The sequence below is a fragment of the Crotalus tigris genome, unplaced genomic scaffold (genome assembly GCF_016545835.1).
Source record: "Crotalus tigris isolate CLP2741 ecotype Arizona unplaced genomic scaffold, ASM1654583v1 scf7180000017790.654992, whole genome shotgun sequence".
Lineage (NCBI taxonomy): Eukaryota > Metazoa > Chordata > Lepidosauria > Squamata > Viperidae > Crotalus > Crotalus tigris.
Genome location: NW_024096637.1, coordinates 454,553 through 481,453, shown reverse-complemented (window position 1 = coordinate 481,453; position 26,901 = coordinate 454,553). Strand labels below are relative to the sequence as shown.

At 40.7% G+C, this 26,901-nt stretch overlaps 1 protein-coding gene across 11 annotated transcripts in view; it reads left to right on the top strand.

The window, feature by feature from the left end:
• The window catches only part of R3HDM1 (R3H domain containing 1), a 96,716-nt gene that overhangs the window by 10,988 nt on the left and 58,827 nt on the right, over positions 1–26,901 (top strand). For 9 of the 11 annotated variants that reach the window (XM_039342354.1, XM_039342353.1, XM_039342350.1 and 6 more), the window contains exons 2-3: positions 20,473–20,678; positions 22,536–22,746. In XM_039342354.1, the coding sequence (XP_039198288.1) occupies positions 22,576–22,746 (171 nt within the window). In that variant the 5' untranslated portion in view covers positions 20,473–20,678; positions 22,536–22,575. Of the gene's footprint in view, positions 1–5,235; positions 5,518–20,472; positions 20,679–21,304; positions 21,489–22,535; positions 22,747–26,901 lie in introns of those variants that run through there. The other 2 variants (XM_039342351.1, XM_039342352.1) reach the window with 2 other exon arrangements.

The following is a 26,901-nucleotide window of genomic DNA, read 5'->3' as shown; positions in this document are numbered from 1 at the left end:
GTTCTTTGGTGGGAAACTTGTTTCAATATGTTTGAGAGAGGTGATGGCAATTCTTTGGTTGCCCAGGTGATCATCTAAAAATAGTAGCATTTTTCTTTCTAAATACAGTGCCAGTTGCTGATATTTTCAAATGCAGAAAGTTTCTCTTCAAAAGAACGATCAAATCTGTTCTTAAACCTTTGACCTCAACACATGCAGGCATATCATCTATGTCTTACAATTGACATTCACAAATTACTAATAAGAAAACTAATTATGTGAAAAAAGCCATCAGATTGCTGGGTTACTTGAACTGAAAGGAATTTGTGCCCACTCTCTGTCTCTCTCTCATGTGAACTGATTTGGGTTCATAAAACCCCTCTGCACCTGAAAGGCAAGTGGGCAAAAAACATAAGAAAACTTAATTGGAAGAATTGGTTATACATTGCATTATACACTAAAAATAAAACACACATAGAGAACATCTTAATTAGCTAACCTTATCTTTAGTCTTATGTCATACTAAAAACAAAACCTATTAGATGACTTTCTGGAAAAAGTTCAGACTCAACTCTTCATATATGCTTTTTTTCAAGAGCCATCCATTTTGTGTGTGGAGATCCTACAAGTTCATCAAATGTACCATAAGTTGGTTGTACCACTGAAATCAGATTTTGGTTTGTTAATTAGTTTTAAGATTATTATAACTCAGTGGTGGCGAACCTATGGCACGGGTGCCAGAGGCGGCACTCGGAGCTCTCTCTGTGGGCACACATGCCGTTGCCCCAGCCTTGCCTCCCCCTGCGACTCCCTCTTCTCCAGCAGCCCCCCTGAAGGAGACTCGCCCTCGAGCATGGCCCACACCGAGCAGCGCAGCCAAGGACATGGCAGCCAGACAGCGTAGACAAGACTTTGCCCTCACACCCCATCATGCAGTTGATGCTGCAGAGGGTGTGGCCACCATAGTGCTGCTGGGCTGCCTGGGCGATCTGCGGAGGGCCCTGGAGGCGGTGAGTGGTCCTGTGGGCAGTTGATGCTGCAGGGCGTGGGCAGAGGGTGTGGCCACCATAGCGCTGCTGGGCTGCCTGGGCGATCTGCGGAGGGCCCTGGAGGCGGTGAGTGGTCCTGTGGGCAGTCAGGGCAGGGGATGGGGGGCAAAGTGGGGGTGGGCAGGGGGGTGAAGTGGGGCAGGGCCAGTTTTTGGGCACTCGGTCTCTAAAAGGTTCGCCATCACTGTTATAACTCGTAGCTTGCAAGCATTTAATTGGTTAATACCTGATTTTAACTGTGTGATTTGTCTGAGCTATAGCTAAACTACAAGTGTATAACAGAATGTGAGAGATAAATTAAAATCTCATTTTAAGAGAAATTTGAACCTGGCATGTGGATTTTGTTTTAGACATTTGAATCCTCTTAATTTTTTTTTTTTACAGTGCTAAGAGGAAAACAAACACTTGGCTGGAAATGTTTTATTTTAGAGACATTGTGTGAGATTAATTTCAGTCTTTAACATTTTACTGGCCTAGACTAGCCTGGCCTAGTTTAGAAATAGCAAAGCTAGAATGTGGTTGGTTCTTTTCATTTTGGCTTAGTGAACCCACCCATTAAAAGTTAGTGTTGTATGTGAACCAGGAAAGATATCTTTAAAAAAAAAAATCTCAGTGACTTCTGGCAGCTTACAAAGATAAAAACCCAATATAAAAAGCAATAACACCCCCCCCCCCCAGTGACAATGATCAAATAAGCCTCTTAATGAGCTCCAAGCCACTCTACATTCCTCAGGCCTTTTGGCAAAGCCAGGTCTTCAGGACCTCGTGAACGAATGTCAAACTGGGAGCCAATTTTATCTCCACGGGGATGATGTTCCACAGGGAGAGAACTAACATGATGAAGACCCTTATTCACCATAGCTGGCTGAAGAATTCTGGGAGTTGAAGTCCACAACTCTTAAAGTTGTCAAGGTTGCTGGCCCCTGCACTAGATGCATCTCCTTAGCAGAGGGAATCCGTAGCATTCCCTGCCATCCCAATCTGGTGGCTCAGGTAGATGTGACAGGGAAAAGCAGACCTTGTAATAACCTGGTTCCAAGCCATGTAGGGCTTATAAGGTGACAACCACCACTTAGTATTGGATCCAAAAGCAAATTGGCAACCAATGCAGCTCCCATAGGAGAGATGAAAACGTGTACATCTAGACCTGCACAAAACCATGAGGGCTGCTGCATTTTGAACCAATTGAAGCTCCTGGATACTTTTCAAAGGCAGCCCCATGAATAAACCCCATAAAGAATAAACAATAAATAAGCAATAAAATATGACTGAACATTTATGGCTTAACATTGTATGAATAACACACACTATTACTTCTGCTTTTTAAAAAAAGAGTTATTGTTATTACTGAAACTTGTTTTATTATTTTGCTTAAAAGATGAATGTGCCTTATGTGCTGGACAAGTAGGATAGTTTTTTTTTTAAATTCACTGTACATTACAAATCTTGACCATTAACACCTTTAATACTCATTTCACATTAACTAATTCTAAATTTAATTGGAACTTTCAAGCATACGTTCCCTGAGGGATATATTGTTTGTGTGGTTATTTTTAAATCTTGGATTATAATAACTAATACATTGGTAGCATTTCATTTTTATTTATGTTTTGCCATAGACCAAAAAATACATAAAAAAGAGAATGAGCGAAGAACAAAGTCAAGCAGAGACCCTCAGATCTAGATGCGTAGGGATAGAACTGAGAGATCACAGCTCTGCTACATTCAGCTGATGTATTCATCCAGAAGACCCCTTTCACAGGCTATCTAGACATCCTGCCCTTGATGATGTGATTGTAGAGATTCACTAATATGCCCAACAACCCTTTATGTATTGGCCATTTCTGAGAATTCTGGGAATTGACGTACATTCCCCCTGGATTTGCTAAGACTGGGAAACACAGCTATCGAGTACTCTGTAGGGGTATGGCTGGAATCCATTTCACTGGTAAATGGGACAATAAGCAAGAACAAAGAAATATATTCCACTTACATAATTCTTATTTAAGGCCCCTTTAGCTACCCCCTTGCCTCCCAGTTCTTAAGTATTTTATTTCTGCCTGCTTCAGAGCTTCTACATAGGGCAAGATAAAAGGTGGAGAAACTCTTTTATTTGCAGGTCAAATGTGTGTTCATTAGCGAGCTCTGTGTATATAATTTTTATTTTAACTCTGTTCTTTTTTTTTTACTGTGTTGTGTTTTTCATATATTTTTCATTTTAACACTTTTTTTTACAGTGTTGTGTTTTTCGTCAGTCAAAAGATAGAACTGTATCTATATTTTTTTTTAGATTTTTATCCCACTTTTTTCATACACAACTCAGGATGACAAATATACTAATATTCCTTCCTCCTTCAGTTTTCCCCACAACAACCACCCTGTGAAGTGGGTTGGGCTAAGAGAGTATAACTGGCGCAAAGTCACCCAGCTGGCTTGGATGACTAAGGAGAGGCTAGAATTTACAGCTCCAGCACTGTAACCACTATACCAATCTCTCTCTCTCTCTCTCTCTCTCTCTCTCTCTCTCTCTCTCTCCCTCCCTCCCTCCCTCTCTCCCTCTCCCTCTCTCCCTCCCTCCCCCTCCCTCCCTCTCTCTTTAATTTAAGAACCAGATTAGCTTGCATATGAGATGTCATTTAAATTGGAAAGAAAAAGGGAGAGTGTAATTCTGATTATTCAAGTGCTTATGTCATAGAATAACAGAGTTGGAAGGGAACTTGGAGGTCTTCTAGTCCAACCCCCTGCTCGAGCAGGAGACCCTATACCACTGGTGGCGAACCTATGGCCCACATGCCAGAGATGGCACTCGGAGCCTTCTCTGTGGGCACATATGTTGTTGCCCCAGCCTCGCCTCCCCCATGAGCAGAGCAGAGAGCGTGGCCGCCTTGGCGCTGCTGGGCTGCCTGGGCGATCTGCAGTGGGCCCTGGAGGCGGTGAGTGGGCATGTGGGCAGGCAGGGTGGGGGATGGGGTGGGGGCGGAGCAGGAGCAGGGCAGTGGGTAGAATGGGAGCATGGCCAGTTTTGGGGCACTCGGTCTCTAAAAGGTTCGCCATCACTGCCCTATACCATTTCAGATAAATGGCTGTCCAGTCTCCTCTTAAAGAAGACGTCTTGAAATAGATCCCACTTACCTGAGAATGGGGTGACTTAACCATATGTGTTTTTGTATATTCTTAGAAAAAAATTGCTTTTACATGTTCATTCACTGTTCCAAGGCTGGTTCCACATTTGACCAAAAGCCATTTTAATGCATTAAAACTATGTTTTGAGTAAGTCTGAGATTACGTATCTTAGAAAATGCTCTTTTTTTTTTCCCCTCAGGACATGCATCTGGTGCATTTTTAACCTCTGGCAGACAACAACATAGCATGCATGGCTACTGCAACCATCACATAGTATGCATGACTACTGCAACATCACATAAAACCTTCCCCCAGCCATTTCCTTGCAGCAGCCATTAGCTGATTACTTATGCCAAATTATTTGAGACCGGCTGCGGTATTTTTCAAGGCTTTTCCTTTGACAATTTTATCAAGTTCAGTTGACAGCATGCCACAAAAGATTGCTGTCTTTGTTGGTGTGTTCTGGTGAACGGTAAATGCTGAATGTTTTTAAGGCAGAGAGAAAAAGGGGAGGGAGGGAGAGAGGGAGGGCAGGGGAGAGGAGAAGAATGTTATAGTATTGGAACATTCTAAATTTCTAGTCATCAAGTTTCAGAAGCCTATGTCCTATTATAGTAACGGAGGGCAAAAGCTGACAAGTCCTAGCAGAAGAAATTCCTTCCCTTTTTCATATTTGAAATAGTCAAAATGCAAAACGAGGCACTGCTCTCTGGCATAACTAAGCCAGTCGCTAGTCTGGAGAGAGTTTTGTAAGTCCTGTTCTTTTACACTATTATAACACGGAGGAAGGATTTTATACAAGGAGGACGGATTCAGATGGGGGGGGGGAAAGTTAGTGGCATTTTAATTAGATTTCAAAAAAAAGTTGTGCTTTTGTAGCAACGTCAGTCCTTTTGGATACCATTTGTGGGATATTTCAAGATAATCCATTTTATTTTTACTTGTCTTCACAAAGTGTCACTCCCCTCTCGGGGGGGGGGGAAAGGAAAGAAACCTTAACAACCATTTTTCAGTATGTTCTGCCTATTAACAGACCTTCAGTGCTTGCTGCTGAATTGCTAAGAAAGAGCTCAAGATAGCTTCCAAGATACTTCCCTTGTTCCTCTACAGAGACGGGTGAAGGCGTTGCTGATATCACAACATAACAGTTGTGATTTTCGATCATGGCTGAAGCTTCAGCCAGTGCCTTAGCCAAAACCTTCAGCAGCTACCTGCCGAATATCTAAATATCTAAACCTCAAACAGTGTAAGGTTTTAGCAGCAGCTGAGCTCTTTCCCTAAGGGGCTCTGCATAGTTTCAGAGAAGGCAAATGATGGAAACTGTATCCTCAGCAACTTTACTACACTGTATGCCAGTATGATGAAGGTATGCGATTTCTGAAATATCTGGTGAAAAAAAAATGGAGCAAACTTGGTTCTATTTATAGAGTTCTTTGTGCTTTGACAAATTTTTTCTTTAAATCTTGCTAGAAAACTCAGTATATTTATGTGCATGATTTCTTTATTTCTGCAAATAGATATTCATTCAGTTGCGCTGAGATGTAAGGATAGTTAACATTGTCGGGAAATATAGAGATGTTATATATTTGTAATATATAATTATATAAATAGGTAGCTTGTCAGGAATATGCTTTGCCTCAGTAGAGGCAAAGGCTTTTTAAGGTTCTTTTTGAAAATACAAAACTGGGATAAAAATGTCTTAGTTTTACAAAAATTTGCTTGGCATTTTTCCAAAAGCTTATATGTTGTTGAAAAAAATGTGTTTAAGTAAATTTCATTTTAATGTGCTTTGTAGCAGTAAAGCAATTAACAGTTGATTCCTTTACATGTCTGTTCAGAAATAATATTTACTGAGAACAATAGGAACTGATTCCAGAAAAAAAACCATGAAAGGAATCGACAATTAATATATTTTGTGATAATGCTACAAAAGCAGCCCATGGGTGGGGGTTGAGGGGGGAAATGGGAAATAAATCTTGGTTGTTACAAAAAATATTTCTTTGGTTTTCACTTTTTACCTAGTTAAAATGCTGTCCTAGAAAACACAATAGTATAAATAAGATGCAGGGGGGAAATAAATATGTTTTATTTGTTAATGCTTCAGGTATTTTACCACATAAAATTATGCAGTGGTCCATTTGTAATAGTTCCTGTGCTATCTAACTAATACAATTGGTGCTAATAAAATAAATCACATTGTTGTACTTTATTAATGTATTATTTTAAAACATCAGAGAAACAGAATATTAAAACTTGATGTCTTGTTCCAAATGCTCCTATCCATTTCGGTGCAATCAGTAAGCACACTTCATCTTGTGTGTTTTATATAATCCAAGCTCATTAGTATTGTAATATGCTTAAATGAAGATGTAAAAGTACTGGTATAGATTTATCAATCCAGAATAGATAATAGGATTTTTAATTAAAATCAGGCTTTAAGATGTGTTGAAGAATTTATCTTGTATTTTTTAAACTATATGTCCGTATCCTCTATTTGAGATAGAGATTAATTCTGAGAGCTTGGTACCCAGAAACATCTTTCATAGTATTGGTTTGTGGAAGTTCATAAAAAGTATCCATTTTTCTCGTTGAAAATGATGTTTTGTTGGTCATAAATAGTGAAATTTTGATGTAGCATTTAAAGTAACGTGGGCATATGTGAATAGTGCAGTATTCTGTAACGTGCTAGAGAAATGAATTACTTTGCTCCCTGTTTGATAGCCCATCTTTTCTCTATATATTTGTATTAACATTTGCGTTAACATTTAACATTAACTGCATTAACATTTAATGGTTTAATTTTGGGTTTTAATAATAACTGATTTAAATGCATGTTACTGGTAGTTTGTGGAATGGGCATAATTGAAAATGGAAGTCAATACAGGAGGAGATCCCAATATATATCAATAATAGATCATGTACATCATATCAATATTAATACTTTTATTCAAAAAGTATGAATTCATTGCAATATATTGTCATCTTGATATACAAATGAAAAGCAGCATTGATAAAAAAATTCAGCTGCTAAGGCGATGTGTTTCCCCTTTATATATGAACATTGGCATTAGTGATTACTGTAATTTTTCTTAAACAAATTGCTTTACTTGTTCTGTTGGTTGATGAAGTTAGCTATCATGATATTATAGAAAAATGATAATTTATTTGGTCGTGTTTTGAGATATGCAAATGAGCGTCTGCTTGTGAACAGGAATTTCCCTTCCTCTCATCTCTCCCCTTGTCCCTGCACCTGCTGCTAATATCTACTCCTGTAGCTCCTCCATCCCCCACCAAGTAGATTTATGAAGGCTTCAGGGGAGGGAGAGGAGAAATTTGATCAATCAATATTGCTCTGGTGACTGATTTACATCGGGATTTGGAGACTCTCAGTTTTATCCTTTATTGTTGCTTGTTACTCATTGGTTAGTAAGAGCAACATGAAATCAAAATTTTTTAAAATTTTGCTTGGGATTCTAGTCCAATCTGATAAATAATTCAGGGAAAATGTATCTGTTCTCATTTGAAAAGGCAAATTTAGGTAGGAAAGGACAGAATCCAGCAATTATCCCCTGATAAATTGAGTTCTCTTCCTCTTGAACCTTTCCCCCCAAATAAGTGATATATAATATAATTGACTAGCACTGATGGTGTTACCTAGTTTGGGTAATAAAACACCTGCAATCAAAACAACCAAGCTCAGAGAGCACCAAAGACCCATCATAATTGAAATATCTCCTACCTTTTGAAGTTTCCTAGGGATTGGCATCCTATAGTGAAGGACAAATTGTTACCCTCTATTTCTCTTTGCAGAGGCATCAAGCCATAGAGAAACACTACATACTAGGCACCAATTACACTTTTAAGCGGTTTTCGATTTTCTCATTTAAATCAGTAGGATCAGAAGGTGTTCAATGAAAGTGCTTTGCAAGAATTAAGTTCCTTTAGTCCCCTCTCTTGTTGAGCTCCATTAGACAGTTTATAAAGCTGAATAAGCATGTTGCTTTACAAATAGGGCAGCAGGAATTGCAAAGGGAGGTACCACTACAAATGGATATTAAATGTAGGAATATAATTTAATTACCAACTAGAGTACTGTCAGTACATGAAGAAAAGTTCATAATCCTCTTTTAGAAAAGCAAGATTAAGAAGAGGCTGCTGGAAATGTGAAGTGCCATGGTAAATATAAATAGAGTGTGACCTGACAGAAGGTTCCTATCCTTGCTCACCAGTAGACTTAAGCATTTGGGAATATGGAAGTGGCAGTTCCGGGTAGTGATAGAGAGGGGAAAAAAAATCAGGGACTTTGAGCAGGCATGCGAATAGCAGCAAGTGATATTTTGACTTGCATATTAAAATTAACACACTTCATCCATTAAAGGGCAAAAGACAATTTAGTCCCAATCTTCAATGATGGATTGACTGAGTTCAGAGAATGCTCATATTTTTAGAAGCTTATGATGGATAGATACAATGCATGTTTGTAGTCAAGCTCAATTCCTGATGACTTCATGGATTTTTTCATGAACTTTTTTTTGGGGGGGGGGAACCACAGGGTGGCGAATGGCCAGTGCATTATTCCAGGATATATTTTTTTCTGCAGTATTTCTCAGTCTTTTCCCCAGTCCTGCACCTCCTGTCTTTCTGGTGTCTCCTATCCAAGTATCAACCGTGACCTATGATATTTAGAAGTACAGTATAATTGATCTTTAAATGGTACAGTAAATGCTGTGTATGTTACATTCCGAAAAACGTATTAACAGTATTTAATGGTATTGTGCTTAGAACATATTAAAACCGCAGGTACAATGCTATGAAATAGCAAGAGCCGTGTGGCTTAGAATAAAATAAGATGGAGAAGCTATGTGTGATTACCTGTTTGGGATTACCTCTTCCTCTCTTCTCCTATTGTAAAGTGGATGTCCTAGTTAGATATTTGTTGTAGCTATTGTTGATTCAGGAAATCTCTTTACTTGGACGACTGCCGTTAAATGACATTTAGCTTTTTTGCTCTCTTTGTAATTTTAATATCTTGAATGGCTTTCAACTAACCATTTTAAAGAGTGTTACGGATCTCCTTTATGTTCTGCCAGATCTGTGCTTTTAAAGAGGGCATCACTAGGCAAAAGCAGCCCTGGCTCCTTGAATTTTTTCCTCAAGGCAGACAACAGTACCTTCCTAGTGTATGAAGCCACATTTTTGTTTCAACATTTCAATCAGCTGCAAACCAGAGTCTTGTAGATGTGTTCAGTCTTCACATAGATGGAGGGCTGAGGGGAAGCATACTTCCCCTCTTCCTTGCCTTCCCTTGCTGTAATGAAAGCGAGAACTGACTGGGAAACCAGATGTTGCTGAGCTCTAGTTCCTGTATAGCAGTGGTTCTCAATCTGTGAGTTGGGACCCCATTTGGGGTCGAACGACCATTTCACGGGGGTCGCCAAACAACGCAGACTGCCATTTTTTCCCCCTTTTCCTTAGCTGTGCTACTCCCTGTTATTCTATTGGCTTTTGAAAGCCAATAGAATAGACTCTCTTGAATAGAGTCTAATTCTATTGGCTTTCAAAAGCCAATAGGAATTGTCCAGGCTGTCTCTGCCCTGCTGAGCCCGCCAAAAGCCCCATTCTGCAAACGGTGCTGCACCAGTTGAGTAGTCCTCGACTTACGACTGGTTGAGTAGTCCTCGACTTACGACCAGTTGGGGTCGCGACATTAAAAAGATTGAGAACCACTGCTGTATAGTCATCTGGACTTACTGGGAACTACACTTCAGAACCAATTGGAGTTTAGATTTCCAAGTTTAGGACAGCTTTCTTTGCTCTTTCCTTAATCCTAGAAGGCTTTTGATCAATATAGACTGGGAGTGAGATGAGACAATTCAAGAGCAGATAGAAGGGAAAACCGTCTCATGAAGCATCTTGGTAGAGGATGGACAGAAGAATTTTCTTGCTTAATTCTTTGGCTTGCATCCTCCCAATTTTAAATCTCAGAATAAGCTGTTAAATATTTCACAGTCTAATTCTCTCTTGCCTGCTTTCCAGCTTCCTTCGTGTTTTCCTGCTCAGCATCAATATTCTATGCAGTTAAGAAGCACATAGCCTATAAATGTTGTGGGTTTTTAAAAAATATATCAGCTACTATAGTTATGTTTGTTAATTAATAAATACTAACTAATAATGTATTTGCTTAGCTCTGTTTCTCTTCCAAACTAACAGTAAACTCTATAGCTGAAGGTTATAGAGAATATATACAGAGAATAATTGCAAGTTGGGTATATGAAAGAACGGAAAAGGTGCTAAAGTGCAAATGTTCCTTTCTGCTTTTTCTAGAAAATGTTATTTATAGTGCAATGAATAATTCGATTTTAGCATTTTCCTGTTCTAGTTTCCATGGTTACAGCTTTGGAGTGTGGTAAGGCTTTTGAGAGAATGGCAAACAAAGTCTTACCTAAGCTTTTCAGCTAATTAGGGAATAGGTGGGCTTTAACGGCATTAAGATCCTACCAATCAAATTGTAAGGAACATTGGAGCATTGTTTTTACTAAAGGACAAGACATTGCTTTATAAATTAGTTAAACTGAGTGCTAAAACTTGCCTATATATGATTGTAGGGGTTTTTTTAGATTTTTTTTAAACGCTATCTATTATTTTTGTAAATAACTCAAGGTGGTGAACATACCTCATAGTCTTATCTTCTCCTATTTACTTCTCAGAATAATAGAACAACAGAGTTGGAAGGGATCTTGGAAGTCCAGTCCAACCCCCTGCTCAAGCAGGAAACCCTTTACCAATTCAGACCAACGGTTATCTAAATCTCTTCTTAAAAATCTCCAATGTTGGAGCTCAGCTTCTGAAGGCAAGTGATTCCACTGATTAACTGTTCTGCTAGGAAAATTCTCTTTAGTTCTAAGGTGGTTCTCTGCTTGATTAGTTTCCATCCATTGCTTCTTGTCCTTCCTTTAAGTCAGTGGGTCTCAACCTTTCTAATGCCGCGACCCCATAATACAATTCCCCATGTTGTGGTGACCCCCAACCACTTATACATCACCGGGTGCCAGGGGCGTGGCCAAAGAAAAGGGGAAAAAAATGGTGGACAGCCTTGTTTGGCAACCCCCATGAAATGGTCGTTCGACCCCAAAGGGGGTCCCGACCCACAGGTTGAGAACCACTGCTTTAAGTACTTTGGAGAATTGCTTGACTCCGTCTTCTTTGCGGAACACGGCTATTATGTCACCCCCGGCTTTTTTTTCATTAAAATAGACATACCCAATTCCTGCAATCATTCTTCATTTGTTTTAGGCTCCAGTCCCCTAATTATCTTTGTTGCTATTTGCACTTTTTCTAGAGTCTCAACATCTTTTTTATATCATGGTGACCAAACTGGATGCAATATTCCAAGTGTTCTTATCAAGGCATTATAAAGTGGTGTTAACACTTCACGTGATCTTGATTCCTGTCGCTCTATTAATGCAGCCTAGGACTGTGTTGGCTTTTATGGCAGCTGCAGCACACTGCTGGCTCATATTTAAGTGATTGTCCACTAGGACTCCAAGATTCTTCTCACAGTTACTACGTTGAGCCAAGTACCCTTATTCTATACCGTACGTTTGCTTTTTCTTGCCTAAATGTAGAGCTTTACTCAACAACGTTGTGAGGTGAGTTGGGCTGAGAGACAGTAACTCACCCAAAGACATCCAGCCAGTTTGTATATTCCTGTGAAACAATAAGTAAAACCGAAACGATGATGTTATAAACTGCAAAATTGTATTGACTAGGTTTTGAGCTGTACATCTATATAGTTAAAACTGCCTATGCAAGAAAATGAGAACTGAATTAGAAACATCATTGATGACAGGCGTGTCTCAATCTTTTTACTTTGGAAAGAAAATAACGTGATTTACTCCAGTCCTCATTTATCAGAATTTATTCATCGTGCTAAGTCACAATTTGCTTTAACCATGGTTTATTGAATAAGTCATTGTGTCTTGATTCTGATAATAATGGCTAAGCTATCATTGTTGTTTTTTTGCCATCCATCATAACTATATCTTCATACTGCACTAAATAAAAAAATAAAAAAATAAATCCAGCCAGCATTCTCCTAAACAACCTGATGCTACATTTGATAACATACTGTCAATTTTTTTTCCTGTCATGTTTTTCCAGTTTTGAAATTGAAATGAAGCAGTGGTAGAATGTAATAAATACCAACTGAGCTGATTCAAAGCTGAAGGACCCCAAAACCCCACATAAGCGCTACTGTTGAATAGAATAGAATACAGGTAGTCCTCCAGTTAAAACAGTTCCTTTAGTGACCATTCAAAGTTACAACGGCACCAAAAAATGACTTACGGTCGTTTTTCCACAGTTATGACTTTTGCAGCAACCTCATGGTCATGTGATCAAAATTCAGATGCTTGGCAACTGGTTCACACTTATGACCATTGCTGTGTCTCAAGGTCATGTGATCACCTTTTGCGGCCTTCTGACAAGCTAAGTCAATGAGGAAGCCAAATGCACTTAACAACCGGGTTACTAATCAGCTGCAGAGATTCGCTTAACAACTGTGGCAAGAAAAGTCATAAAATGGGTCAAAACTCACTTAACAACAGAAATTTGGGGCCCAATTGTGGTAATAAGCTGAAGACTACCTGCACAGTAGAGTGGAGTGGAGTGAAATGGGAATAGAAAAATATAGAAATAGAATTTCTATGTTTCTAAAAATTCATCAACCCTAACTTTTCCCACTCCCTGAGAGAAGATAATATTAGGATCCAGAAAAGAAGAAAACCTTCCAAATATTTTCTTGCATTCTCTGTGCCCTGTGCACCATTTTATTTAATCTGAGGGGCATATTGAAAGAAGCTGGTGTGCTTTTTGGCTAACGCGTCTAGACGGTTTAATGTTCCCGGTGTAATGTATTCAGCTTCTGCTGCATTTTAGAACAGGGATAACAGTAGTGCAGTATGTTTCTTTGCATTATGACTCACACACAGTTCCTTATTGTGCTGTGAAATACAATTTCTTAAAACTCCAATTATCAAATTGCACTTAGAGCAATAGTTATTCACCCTCCTAAGCATTATGTGGGACCTGTTTTTTCTTCTCTTTCCTTTTTTTTTTTTTAAATGCACCTAAGGAATGGGTCATTAGTTATTGGAAAGACTGCTTTCTCCATCAAAATCATGTTTCAAAGTGCTCAGAAGAGGTTTTGTCTTCTGTCCAATGGCTGTGAGCAGCCTCAATGTCAGAAGAGTGAGAAACAGTCATCTGAATAGCTCCTCATGGGCTCAGACTCTCATTGCGAGGAATGTTCCTTCCATAGGCTAAAATCTGCATTCAAAATTAAGATGCTGGTTTTTGTTGAGTAGGCAGAGCTGTTTGCCAGGATTGGTTTTTAATGTGACACATGCTCATATTTCTCATTTTAAACCCGTGAATCCCATTCCTTTTATTTCACGAAAGCGTCTTCTGTGCATAAAAAGATGAGCTAGGATAGGGGAAAGCATTCTGGGCAACCCGAGAGAAAGACAGGATACAACATCGTGATTTTTCTTTCTTATAAATTGACGATTGACAAGGTAGTCCTTGTCTTACAACAGCTAATTTAATGACTGTTCGAAGTTACAATGAGACTGAGCAGAGTGACTTAAGACCGGTTTTTCACATTTACAACCTTTTTAGTATCTCCATGGACAGCTGATGAAAATTCAGACGCTTGGCAACTGACTCACATTTATGATGGTTGCAGTATCCTGGGGTCACGTGATCACCTTTTGCGATCTTCTGACAAGCAAGGTCAATGGCGAAGCCAGGTTCACTTAACTCCAGGTAGTCCTCGACTTACAACTGTTCGTTTAGTGGCTGTTCAAAATTACAACGGCGCTGAAAAAGTGACTTAATGACCTTTTTTTCACACTTATGACCGTTGAAGCATCCCCACATGGTCACATGATCAAAATTTGGATGCTTGGCAAAATTGGTTCATATTTATGATGGTTGCAGTGTCTCGGGCTCGTATGATCATGTGACCTTTTGTGACCTTCTGAGAAGCAAAGTCAATGGGGAAGCCAGGTTCATTTAACAACCACGTTACTAACTTAACAACTTCAGTGATTCACTTAACAGCCGTGGCAAGCATGGTCGTAAAATGGGACAAAATCCACATAACAAATGTCTCACTGAACAGAAATTTTGGGCTCAATTGTGGTAATTCAGGGACTACCTATAATTAAACAACTGCAGTTATTCACTTAACAACTATGGCAAGAAAGGTCATAAAATGGCAAATTCACTTAACAACTGTCTCGCTTAGCAACAGAAATGTGGTCAGTTGTAGTAAGCATTTTGTGAACTGGCAAGTCGTCACATTGTAACCATTTTCTAACAGCATTCACAGCATGGCCTTCAAAATCCATGTATGTTGTGGTGCCTCAAATATTATTGCCTCCCTGATTAGTGACAAGATTTGGAGTCCCTCACCAGCTTACTTGCATCCTTCAGGGGGAAAAGTAATAATGAGGCATTGAGTAGCAGCCCAAGGCTTCCAGAGACTTTCCGTTCATTATTCTTGAATTTTGAAGCAGCTAAGTGCATGCGTATATAATGTCGCCTTGGCCTATTTTTGCTAAAGCAATAGCTTAAAAAAAAACCCATATAAACCATAAAATTGTAAAAGAGGACACAAAGACAAGTGTCTGAATACCGAGTTGCCTGCTGTACTGAAGATTAGAGTGTTTTCTGTTAAACTAAAAAGTGGTCATTATGACTTACTTAGCCATAATGCTAAAAATTAAGAGGAAATAGTGTATTTCTGGAAGTAATTATGTAACAGATAGCATTTTGCTTTCTGTTATGAAATAGATTGGCGAAGGAATAATCTGTCAAAAATAATATTGCAGAATTCTTTATCCATTGAAAAATGAATGCTTCCTGTATATTAGAGAGATAACCGAGAAGGGAAAAAAGCAGAAGAGTGTCTTCTTTTGTTGATTCTTTTATAAATGTCATGAAACGTTATGCCAACAAAATATTGGCTTTTGACATAAGAGGACACGGACAATAGTTCTAATTTTATAGATTTTCAGCTACTTTCTTTTCCTTCGTTGTGATTTGTCATTGTTTATAGTTATTGCAAAATTTTTAAAAATGAAGTTTAATTGTATATGGCCAAAAACCTATCAGTCACATTTATTTTAAAATAAATTGCTTTCTGTTAAAAGCAATGCATCTTATTTTTGCAGTTTTAATTCTGTCTTTGTATACAGTCGTATACAGTCAGATTGCAATACAGTGAGTGATTTTCTACGCTTGAAGCAACTCTAACCTGAGAAGAAGAAATCTTAACTGAATGAATATTTTGATGGTTTATGCAGTGATTTATAGTTTGGGGGTTTATAATTATTTGAGTGTTTTACTATTTGAACCTTCTGATTAGCAAGTCTCAATCTGAGTGATTTGAGATGTTGAAGTGTTTTACTGCCCTCTGCCGTAGGGAACACTTCTAATCTTTTATTTCTTGTTCAGCAGCTGAAAAATGTTTTCCTTTCCTTATATTGGGTATTCTTTACATTGTGCTATAGCACTGCAATTGAAAGCTAGCATGTTACTGACCAAATGGAAGCTATCATCTATCTCCATAATGTTTTTATAAGATACAATACTTTCAATTGCCGGATAAGTTTGAAATCCAAATGTATAAAGAAACTGCAATCCCAACTGCTTTGATTTATATATAACAGACATGTCAAACACAAGGCCCGGGGGACGGATGCGGCCCGCAAAGTGGTTTCATGTGGCCCGCGAAGCCATCCTGGAAACAGTGAGGGAATGGCCCCTGCTGCCTTGGCCCTGGCCTAGGCTGGCCAGGAGCCAATATACAATTTTGTGGTGGCCATCTATGTTGAAACACATTCAGTCTTAGCTCCACAAGGCTGTCTAGAAATAGCGAGGAACCAGCCCCTGCTGTGTCAGCCCCGCCCCCCGGGTACATGCTGGGGAGGTGTCACCCTTTGTGAGGAATGAAGAAATGGACGATGCCTTGGCGCTTGCCCCGGTCTGACCCCCTTCTGCCAGAGACCCTCAGATCTGTTCCACTCCTGCCCAGGCCCCGACAGGCACTCTTGACGCGAACGATGTAGAGTTGGCCATGCCCACCCAGTAGGCCACACCCACCCTGGCCACACTCACCCAGCCTCCCAAGGGCAACCGCAATGCTGATGCGGCCCTCAATGAAATTGAGTTTGACACCCCTGATATATAAGAAGGACATGAATGTATTGACAGAAATCTAAACAAGACATACAGGTAGTCTTAGGGTTACGATAAGCAGTTGGGACTAGAAACTACATTGATAAGCAATCCAGTTATAAAGTGTGAAGTCACCTGACCGTGATGCTTAGCAACAACAATTCCCACAGTCCTGTTGCCATTGTTAAGTGATCATGCGATCACAGTTTCTGACTTCCTGTTGGTTTCCCCATTGACTTTGCTTGTGGGAAGTTAGCAGCATCAGAAATTGCGATCATGTGAAAATGGCTCATTGCGGCATCTTAATTGAAAGTGGATCTACTGGCTCACTTATTTGTCTCTTGAGAAACCTATATGCGGGTCAAGAAGCAACAATGAGAACTGGACACGGAATCACTGATTGGTTCAAAATTGGGAAAGGAGTCTGGCAAGGATGTATACTGTCACCCTGCCTATTTAACTTATATGCCGAGCATATTGTGAGAAAGGCAGGGCTAGATGAATCAAAAGTTGGAATTAAGATTGCTGGAAGAAATATCAACAACCTAAGATATGCAGATGATTCCACTCTAATGGCAGAAAGTGAAGAGGAACTAAAGAGCCTCTTGATGCGGGTGAAGAAGGAGAGTGCAAAAGTTGGCTTGAAACATTAAGAAAATCAAAATCATGGCATCCGGCCCTCTCAATTCCTGGCAAATAGATGGGGAAGAAATGGAGGTAGTGACAGATTTTATTTTCCTGAGCTCCAAGATCACTGCAGATGGGGACTGCAGCCAAGAAATTAAAAGACACTTGCTCCTGGGGAGGAAAGCTATGGCAAATCTAGACAGCATACTAAAAAGCAGAGACATCACCCTGCCATATAGTTAAGGCCATGGTTTTCCCAGTTGCAATGTATGGATGTGAAAGTTGGACCATAAGAAAGGCTGAGTGACAAAGGATTGAAGCCTTTGAACTATGGTGCTGGAGAAGACTCCTACGAGTCCCTTGGACTGCAAGGTGTTCAAACAGGTCAGTCCTAGAAGAGATCAACCCCGACTGCTCTTTAGAAGTCTAAATCCTGAAGTTGAAACTCAAATATTTTGGCCACCTAATGAGAAGGAAGGACTCACTGGAGAAGGGCCTAATGCTGGGAAAGATTGAGGCCAATAGAAGAAGGGGACGACAGAGAATGAGGTGGCTGGATGGAGTCACTGAAGCAGTAGGCATGAGTTTAAATGGACTCCAGAAGATGGTAGAGGACAGGAAGGCCTGGAGGAACCCATGGGGTCGCGATGGGTCGGATACGGCTTTGCAACTAACAACAACAAAAGTGATATGGGCCTGTTACAGTCAATTATTTAAAATACAAGTGCAGACTGATAGCACAATAGAAAGCTTTGGTGGGATTAGTTAACATTCTAGTTTTAGCCAACCTAAGTGTAACGTTTGATCCAAATTCGATTAAAGTTTCCCAACATCAATTAACTTTTAGAAGTAGTCTTTATGATTATTCATGAAAATTGATCTAATAGAATCAAATGAATTCTTAATACAATTCACTTGAATTCTTAGGAAGATCAACAAATCCAATGGGCAGAGAGATTTCCCATGCTGGAAAAAAATAAATTGCCATATATGTATCTATATCTATATACACATACATACATACGCATATACATATACATATATGTATGTATATATATGTGTGTGTGTGTGTGTGCAGGGCTTTTTTTCTCATAGAACGCCCAGAACGGAGTTCCGGTACCTTTTTTGGATGGGACCTTGTAGGGTAGGCAAGGCGGGTTGTATGATGTGTGTGAGTTCCAGCACCTTTTGTTTTTTTTTTAGAAAAAAAAGCACTGTGTGTGTGTATGTTGTGTATATATGCATGTGTGTATGTGTATAAGAAAGAGAGTTGGACTATATGTAAAGTAATTTGGTAGGTTTGAATATAGGAAATTAACTTTTGTGCAGTTAGAGATCTCATTGTTTTTCTCAAGATGATGGCTTCTGAATTTCAGCTGCATTTACATCAAATTGGGAGAAATCGATGTGATGTTTTAAATGAGGGAAGAAATAAAATTGAACTGTTGTGAGACATTAAAGAGTTATTTTCCTCTAGACAATTTCATTTATAAATAATTGGGATCCTCATGTTGTCAGGTAGATTTTTCTTTCTTATTTTTGTCATGTTTTATTCAGTATGTTTTAAATCTGCTTAGTATTCATAGAGAATCCATAAACTTAAAACTTACTATCATGCACAGGAAATCAGGAGTCAAGGGGGTTTAAATTAATATACATGCTAACTCTCTCTACAAGAATCTGAACTTCTAACAGTCAAAGCAAATTGGCAGTAGAAAAGAGGCCAGGGAATTCAAGGAAGGATGGTCTTAGATCTCTTGTGAGCGTGAAGGGACTCCATACCTATGACATGCTTGACTCCTCCGTCAGGCTCATCCTGGTCATCTTGTACATCTTTAATCAGCAAATTGTGTTTGTTACTTATAATCATTTTCTTTTTATTATCTGCCCAGCAGTTAAATTTATCAGACTTTCAGTCATCTGCTTATGCCCAATTAATTAATTAAAAAAATTTACCATGCATAGTTGAATTCTTTTCTGTTAATGAAATATATACATGTTTTTCTTAACATAGATCAGACATGTCAAACACAAGGCCCAGGGACGGATGCAGCCCGTGAAGTGGTTTCATGTGGCCCACGAAGCCATCCTAGAAACAGGGAACAGCCCCCGCTGCCTTGGCCTTGGCCCTGGGCCAGACCGGCCAGGAGGGAGCCAATGTACAATTTTGTGGTGGCCATCTATGCTGAAACACATTCAGTCTTAGCTCCACAAGGCCATCTGGAAACAGCGAGGAACCAGCCCCTACCATGTCGGCCCCGCCCCCTGGGTGCATGATGGGGAGGTGTCACTCTTTGTGAGAAATGAAGAAATGCATCATTACCTGGAAGTGGTCCTGGTCCCACCCCCTTCTGCCAGAGACCCTCAGATCTGTCCCACTCCTGCCCAGGCCCCTACAGACACCATTGACATGAACAATGTAGAGCTGGCCACGCTCACCTAGTAGGCCACACCCACTCCATTCACACCCACTCAGGCTGCACCCACCCTGGCCACACCCACCTGGCTCCCCGAGGGCAAAGCAATGCTGATGCGGCCCTCAATGAAATTGAGTTTGACACCCCTGACATAGATGATATATAATGAGATTATTCTCACCTTTCTTCTTAATCTTCCCAAAATAAATTACGTTTTATGATTTCTAATAGATATGACTGTTGAAAGAGAAGAGATAGTATGTGATCTTTTTATGGATCATAAGAAGAAAAGGGTCCTTCCATTAAAGCATTTTCCTTTTCTTTTTATACTGTTGTGATTTGGTTTTGTTTTTTTTTCATGTATACTTTTAAAAGTTTAGAATTTTGGCCAATTTCCAGAATGGTCTTGAAATGCTCATGGGAGTCTTGAACTATTTTTTTCAGGATGATGATTACTGTTTATATTCAGATTCAATAGATCAGTTCCATTTGAGCCGTGCAGATAGTAAAGTGAAATCTAATATTTTGCATTTAGCTTAGAGCTGCTTTTTTTACCTTTGTTTTTAAAGAAAAAGTCTTCAAATCGTCTTCAACTCCTGGTGTTACTAATTCAGCCTTTTGGTTTACGCTTAATGTGTGAAAGTGAAGAATGAAGACGGCAGCATTTATAAACGCTTTCTGAAAGTACCTTATTTAAATTGAAACATACAACACACATCTTTACAGGAAAGTTTTCAAGAATGCCATTATCATTGGATTATATATCACAGAGTCTCAGCTATAAGAAAAAATATTTGAAATTTAATTCACTAACTCCTTCCAACCCAATTCATGTATTGCTGGTCTTAATGATATTTATAATTAATTGCAAGTTATATATTAAGGACTGCTGTAGAAAAGTTGTGAAAATCATACAACTTGTAAGTGGAAATTTTTCAATAGATATGGAAAAAATTAAATAGAGTTAAAATTGTGTTTATTTTTTTTTTCCCAAAAAAATTCAACTGTTGGTTTTGAAACTTTTTTTTTTTTAGGTGTCTAAAAGGAATGGTATTGCTGATGCCAAACAGTATAATTCAGCCCAGGGGTCTCCAATAGTAATAAGGACATGGGACACCTTTCAGATTCCAGATGGATCATTACAACTGACATCTTGGTTGACGACTGTGAAAAAGATCCTTGGATTATTTTATTTTATTTTCGTGGGGGACCACAATCACAGATCTACAGGATACACCAGGCAAGTAGTACCAAGCTTTAATTGCTTACGTGGCCTTTTTATTATAGAAGGAGGAAGGCTATTTACAATGCAGATCTGAAACCACCTTCCCAAAGGTTTCAGTGTATTTGTGAACTCTATTTTTGAGTAATTATGTTTAAAATTGCAGCCTGCAGGACTTAAAAATATAAATGTATAACCAGAAAATAGTTGGATATTTTAGAAATAAATAATGATTTATCTTTGTGAAATCTGTAGTACTGTTTGTCACGGTATTACTGTACCTATAACAGAGATACTACTTGGTCCAAATTTTACAACTGAGCAGGACAGCCACATCCCAAAGTTTATAATTTTTGCCTTGGAAGTCCTTGAGAACAGTGATGATTCCTCTTTGCTTTGACAGCTGGTACTTTAGACATTTGTGTCTTCACTATTTTTCCCTCAAAACTATTTTTTAACAAAAAATAACTACCACCGATTTATTTTAATTGGAAAATCCATAGTTAAGGGCCAGAGATCCATAAATCACACTCTACTTACTGAATTAGAGAAATAACAATGTATGTGTAGGGCTGCTGCATTAGATGGAACCATTAACACTTGTTGGTACACTTAACTACAAATATTCCTTCAAATCAGGATTTGGAAAGCTTTTAAAGCCTTCTAACAAGACTTGAATATAAGTAATTATCTTCTTATGACCACAATTATGACTGGAATCTTAGTTGTTGAGCAAAGTGGCTGTTAAAGGAGACACCCATGTGACTGCTTGCTCAACAAACACAACCCCAGTGTCCTATCCCATCCCAGGAAATCACAGGTGCACAGGTAAGTATTTTATCTTTTCTAAAAGATTTTCAAACAGAACTCTTAATAGCAAAAGACTTGAACAAACAAAAAGGCAGCTAAGAGGTTGAGGAACACGATGGTGAGGTGAAGAAAGAATTGTTGCCAATGGATTTGGGAAGTATGCTGCTTCCCTTATATAGGGGTAGTGTGACCAAAATTTAGTCCTTTGACGGGGCAGCGTTCTTTCTAGCAAATAGTTTTGCTGAGAGCCTTCGTTCAGTTACTTAGAGTCCTTCCTGGTAGGCAGCCCTTTCGTTCTCAAAGATCTGTCTGGCGAGTAGGGGCAGAATCACAGCTCCAGGCAGAACTGAGATTCCCTTCCAGCAAGGAGCTGCCTGCTGGGAGGGAATCTCAGCTCCGTGGCAGGCAGCAGTAGATTGCAACTTTTCCTGTTGGCTTCCCTATTGACTTTCTGGGGAAGCAGACAGAGATGATTGCAAATGGTGATCACATGATCGCAGGGTGCACAGCAGCCGGTTGCGAATATGAACAGGTGGTCAGTCACCCAGAGATGGATCACGTGACCAGACGGGAGTAGCACTGTGTTTTACAAAGACCGGAAGTGCTTTATGGGCTGTATTCTGAGACCCTTGTAACTTCAAACGATCGTTAGACAACCAGTTGCAAGTCAAAGACTACCTGTAAAAATTAGTTTGAGCAGCATATATGCCTATCTGAAGAAATACTGGCCTTCCATACGCAGATGTACAAGTCTGGATGTAATTCTCTGTTTCCAGCTACATAATATATAGGAGGCATTTAATGAAATGATACTTTCTAAGTCTAATTCAAAATGTCAGGTTGAAATATTAGTTAAGTTTAATATTGCCTAGGTTTGAATGTCACTTTTGATTCTTGCAAATATTTTATTATTAGTGATTGTTAATAAAGCGAACAATTCTGAGTTCATGGCTAAATCTTTTTAAACTGCCTTTTGAGCCTGATCTTTTCATGTATTATTGAAATGGGCTAATACATATACTAATGATGGTACCCCTATCCTTCCTTTTTCTTCTCTTTTTCCAGGCTCCATATTTCCTTTAGATTTTTAAAATAACCCTTTCTAATGAGGATGACTGATACGATTAGAGTAAAGGAGGAAGGTGATACAATGAAATGTTCAGAAGCCGAAATAAAAGACAATACTGCAGTGGAACACTTCATAAGATCAGAAAGTCAAGAGCAAATTCAAGCAGAAAAGGTTGAAAAATGTACCGATAATAAAAATGATGTACAGGTAAGAGAAATGTCTCCCATCTTATTTTTTTTTTTCATCCTAGTGTTTATCGAATGGAAGGAAGGAAAATAGTGTATGCCACTTTCTGTTCCAGAACCAAAAGCAGGATAAAAATCTTAACATATAAATAAGATAAAACAAAACATGGTGTCTCTTAATTATACTTGAGTCAGTTTTGTTGGTGTTCTTAAAATGCAGGAATTGTAATTTTGTTTGTACCTTTGCTTTAATCTACCCTTTTCTTATTATTGTGTTTTTATTTTTTTTAAGTAGGTCTGAAAATATGTGTGTATATTTTTCAGAAGGCAAACTGGACATATTGGTAGCAATATTTATTTTGTATTGGTGAGTCATCATATTAATATAATATCAGAGGTCAAAACATGTTGAATTGATCAGTATTCACTTCAAATATGAAATACATGCTTTTTAAAACCAAAAACCAGCTTGGTTAATTTCAGTTGAACGTTAAGCTTTCTTTCTACTTTGTAGTTGCTATTCTTAACAAAAGCAGTTTAATTTCATTAGTTTCAGCATTTCTTTAAAAGAATTTAAGTGAGAGAGTAATCCAAAGTTGAAAACAGAGTCCAAATAGAATTGTTCCTAAAACCCCAAAGCAATTTTGATTGCTTTGATGGTGGCCCCTTTTACTTTCCTGCTTTTCTAGTAGTAATGTTTCATTGTGCAACTTTGACATGTTTGCTTCGTCAAACTTTTATTTTTTTCCTTAACCTCCTTAAGTTTTCTGGAATTCTACATTGGTTTTAGAAACATATTGGGGTTTCTTTCTTTTGTGGTAGACCACAGGTCGGCAACCTGCGGCTCCGGAGCCTCATGCAGCTCTTTGAGCCACCTCCTGTGGCTCCAGAGCCTCCTCTGCCATTTTCAGAGAGAGACAGAGACAGAGAAGCACTTGTGCTTCCCTTCTCTCTCTCTCTCTCTCTCTCTCTCATGCAGATTTGCCCCCTCGCAGAGCTCCTGATTGGCCCTGCAGCCAGGTGCCCTGCCCCCTGGGAGAAGGGTGGCCAGGAAGGGCCTTTCCGGGGCTGACCCGGTCTGAGGTGCATGTGGCTGGAGAGCCGAGTGGGGAAGCCCCGGGATCCATGCTGGGAGTGGCCCAGCAGAGCCTCCGTTGAGTCCTCCGCAAGCTGTGGCCCTGGTTGGCCAAGCAGCAGCAGAGCCAGAGATGGAGGGTGAGTGGGGGGGAGGGAGGGGGCTTACCTGCACCAGGTGGAGGGGCAGCCGAGCCAGCCTCATGTCTTCCCGGGCTGGGCGGCAGGCCTGGCAGGGCCGGCAGCCAACAGGGACATCGGTTTCTGCCCCTCCCTGGGCTGGGCAGTAGGCCCGGCGGGGGCAGCGGCCAGTGGGGGCATCGGTTCCTGCCCCTCCCTGGGCTGGGCAGTAGGCCCGGCGGGGGCAGCGGCCAGTGAGGGCATCGGTTCCTGCCCCTCCCTGGGCCGTTGAGCTCGCCTCGCATCTCCCCGGGCTGGGCGGCAGCGGCAGCCGGCAGGGGCATTGGTTTCTGGCCATCCCCGGGCCGCTGAGCCGGCCTTGTGTCTTCCCAGGGCAGGCGGCGGGGGCATCGGTTTCTGGCCATCCCCGGGCCACTGAGCTGGCCTCGCGTCTCCCCGGGCCGGGCGGCAGGCAGCAGGGGCATCGGTTTGTGTCCATCCCCGGGCTGCTGAACTGGCCTTGCGTCTCCCCAGGCCGGGCGGCAGGCGGTGGAGGCATTGGTTTCTAGCCGTCCCCGGGCCGCTGAGCCAGCCTCGCGTCTCCCCGGACCGGGCAGCAGGCCTGGTGGGCAGCGGGGGCATCGGTTCCTGCCTGTCCCCAGGCCGCTGAGCCGGTAAAATCAATGGACTTGGAGGTGCTGCGGCTGGCTTTTTGAGTCACCGCAGACCTCCATTGACTTCCATAAGGACTCTTGACAATGAAGGGGCCGATTGAAATCGCTTCAAGAATCGAGCTGCAGGATGGCTTTGAGTGGCAGAGACACAGAGAGATGCAAACACATCTCCATAGGAGATGCAGCAATAGCAGGAGACGAGGAGAAGTCAGCTATGTCTGTGCACAAGCCCCAAAAGCTTTCTTCCTCTCCCTGATCTTGCCTTTCTTGCTGGCCCTCTGATGTAAGCGTCTGCTGGGTTTCCTCAACCTCCCCCCCCGTTTTATTTTAATCCCACCATCACCTCCCTCTTTCGCAAAGTTGACATTCCAGGGACGCGGAGCTCACTTTGCTCCTGGAGTCACTTGACAAAGTTTGAAGGAGAGGCCGTCTGCTCCCACCTCCCACTGAGCAGAACTGCTCTTCCTCGCCCTCCCAGCGAAAGAACCCCAGAGAGCTGGAAGACGTCCTTTCTCCCACTTTCTGCTTCCCATCCTCTCTTTTCTGAGCACCCCTCCCAGAGCGAGCCAGAAGCCTCAACTCCAGTCTCTAGCAGCAGGCTGAGATAGGCGAGCCCGAGCGGCCATCTTCTGCCACCTCGGAATATCCACCGCAGCAGCTCTTTCTCCCCATTGGCCTCCTCCTCCGCTCCCTTGAAACCTTCGTGCCAAAAGGCAGAAAGAAGAAAGTCCCAGAGAGGGAGAGCGTGGGGCGGGGGGAGAGCAGTCTTTTTCGAAGGGAGGAGAAGCCAGGACAGCAGAGCAGTCCATACCAGAACTGGATGGGGGGCAGGGCCGGCGCACGTCTCGCCTTAAGCTTCACTCTTTAATCAAGCCCTGTGTTCTGTGTGCATGCGCGCATGTGTGCGCGCACATTTTGCAGCTCCCAGTTTTTTCTTTTGCGAAGGAAATGGGTCCAAATGGCTCTTTCACTGTTATTTATAAATACCACACTCCCCTCTTTTGTTGCTGCCCCAGCTAAAAAACCAATTACCATTGATAAGCCAATATAGCCTGTATATGGAGTAAATCTATCAATCCAAGAAGAGTTGCAATATAGCAGTGCATATCTGCTTAGACCAGTGGTTCTCAACCTTTCTAATGCCGCGACCCCATAATACAGTTCCCCATGTTGTGGTGACCCCCAACCATTTATACATCACCGGGTGCCAGGGGCATGGCCAAAGAAAAGGGGGAAAAAATGGCGGACAGCCTTGTTTGGCGACCCCCGTGAAATGGTCGTTTGACCCCAAATGGGGTCCCGACCCACAGGTTGAGAACCACTGGCTTAGACGTAGTCCCCACTTTGTTCAATAAGGCTTTATCTTAGGTAAATATATATAGCATTGTTGTCTGAGTCTCTTTAAATTGTTCACTTGAATATTTAAAAATGTGTGCTTGCAAATAGATCTTAGTTGCAAGTGCTATGGGTAATCTATGCAGTAAAAATATAATATTGCAAAATATTCACTAGGTCATTCTAATTTTTCTCTAAATGTTTGGACAATGTTAATTGTAGCCAAAGAAAATTTTTCAAAGTACAATATTATCTTGTGTTGAAGTCCAGTGTTTGGCTATATTGGACTACTGATCTCAGTGATCAGCCATAATAATGTGTCAACTTTCCTTGATAATAACTCTGGTGCAAACCAAGACTCGTGTATCTGGTATAACAAGGGTCCCCAACCCCCAGGCCATGGCCTATTCACAACCAGACCATGCAAACGGGCTGGTGCGCACGCACTCGCGCAGTTCAACTTGTGCAAGCGGCGGGTTGCACACATGCACGGGCAGCTCGACTTGCACAAGTGGCCGGCTGATGCAGTGTGCAGCTCAACTTACAATTGAGCTGCATTTGCATGTGCACTGGCCCATTGCTCGTGTGGCCTGGTTCCCCTCCCCTCCCAGCCAGGCCACCAAGCCGCAAAGGTTGGAGACTGCTGTAGTATAGTTTTTGTTTCTGATTTATTACTGAGTTTAAAATTTCTTCCATGTTTCTTTAGTGCAGCTATATTCAAATTTTGTCCCATTCTCTTCCTATAAAATTTAATAAAAGTTCAAAGCTTCTGCTTCAGAAGCTTTTATTATCTCTGCAGCTCGGCATGAGATGTTTGGTCACCAAGGCAACATCATTTTTGATGCCTTTATCTATCCATAGTACATAATGTATTTCATAAATCAGTTCAGCTGCTTCTGTTTCTGTATTTTCCAGAAGTTAATTTGTTGGCTAAACAGTTTTACTGGTGCTTTAGATTCACATTGATACATAAC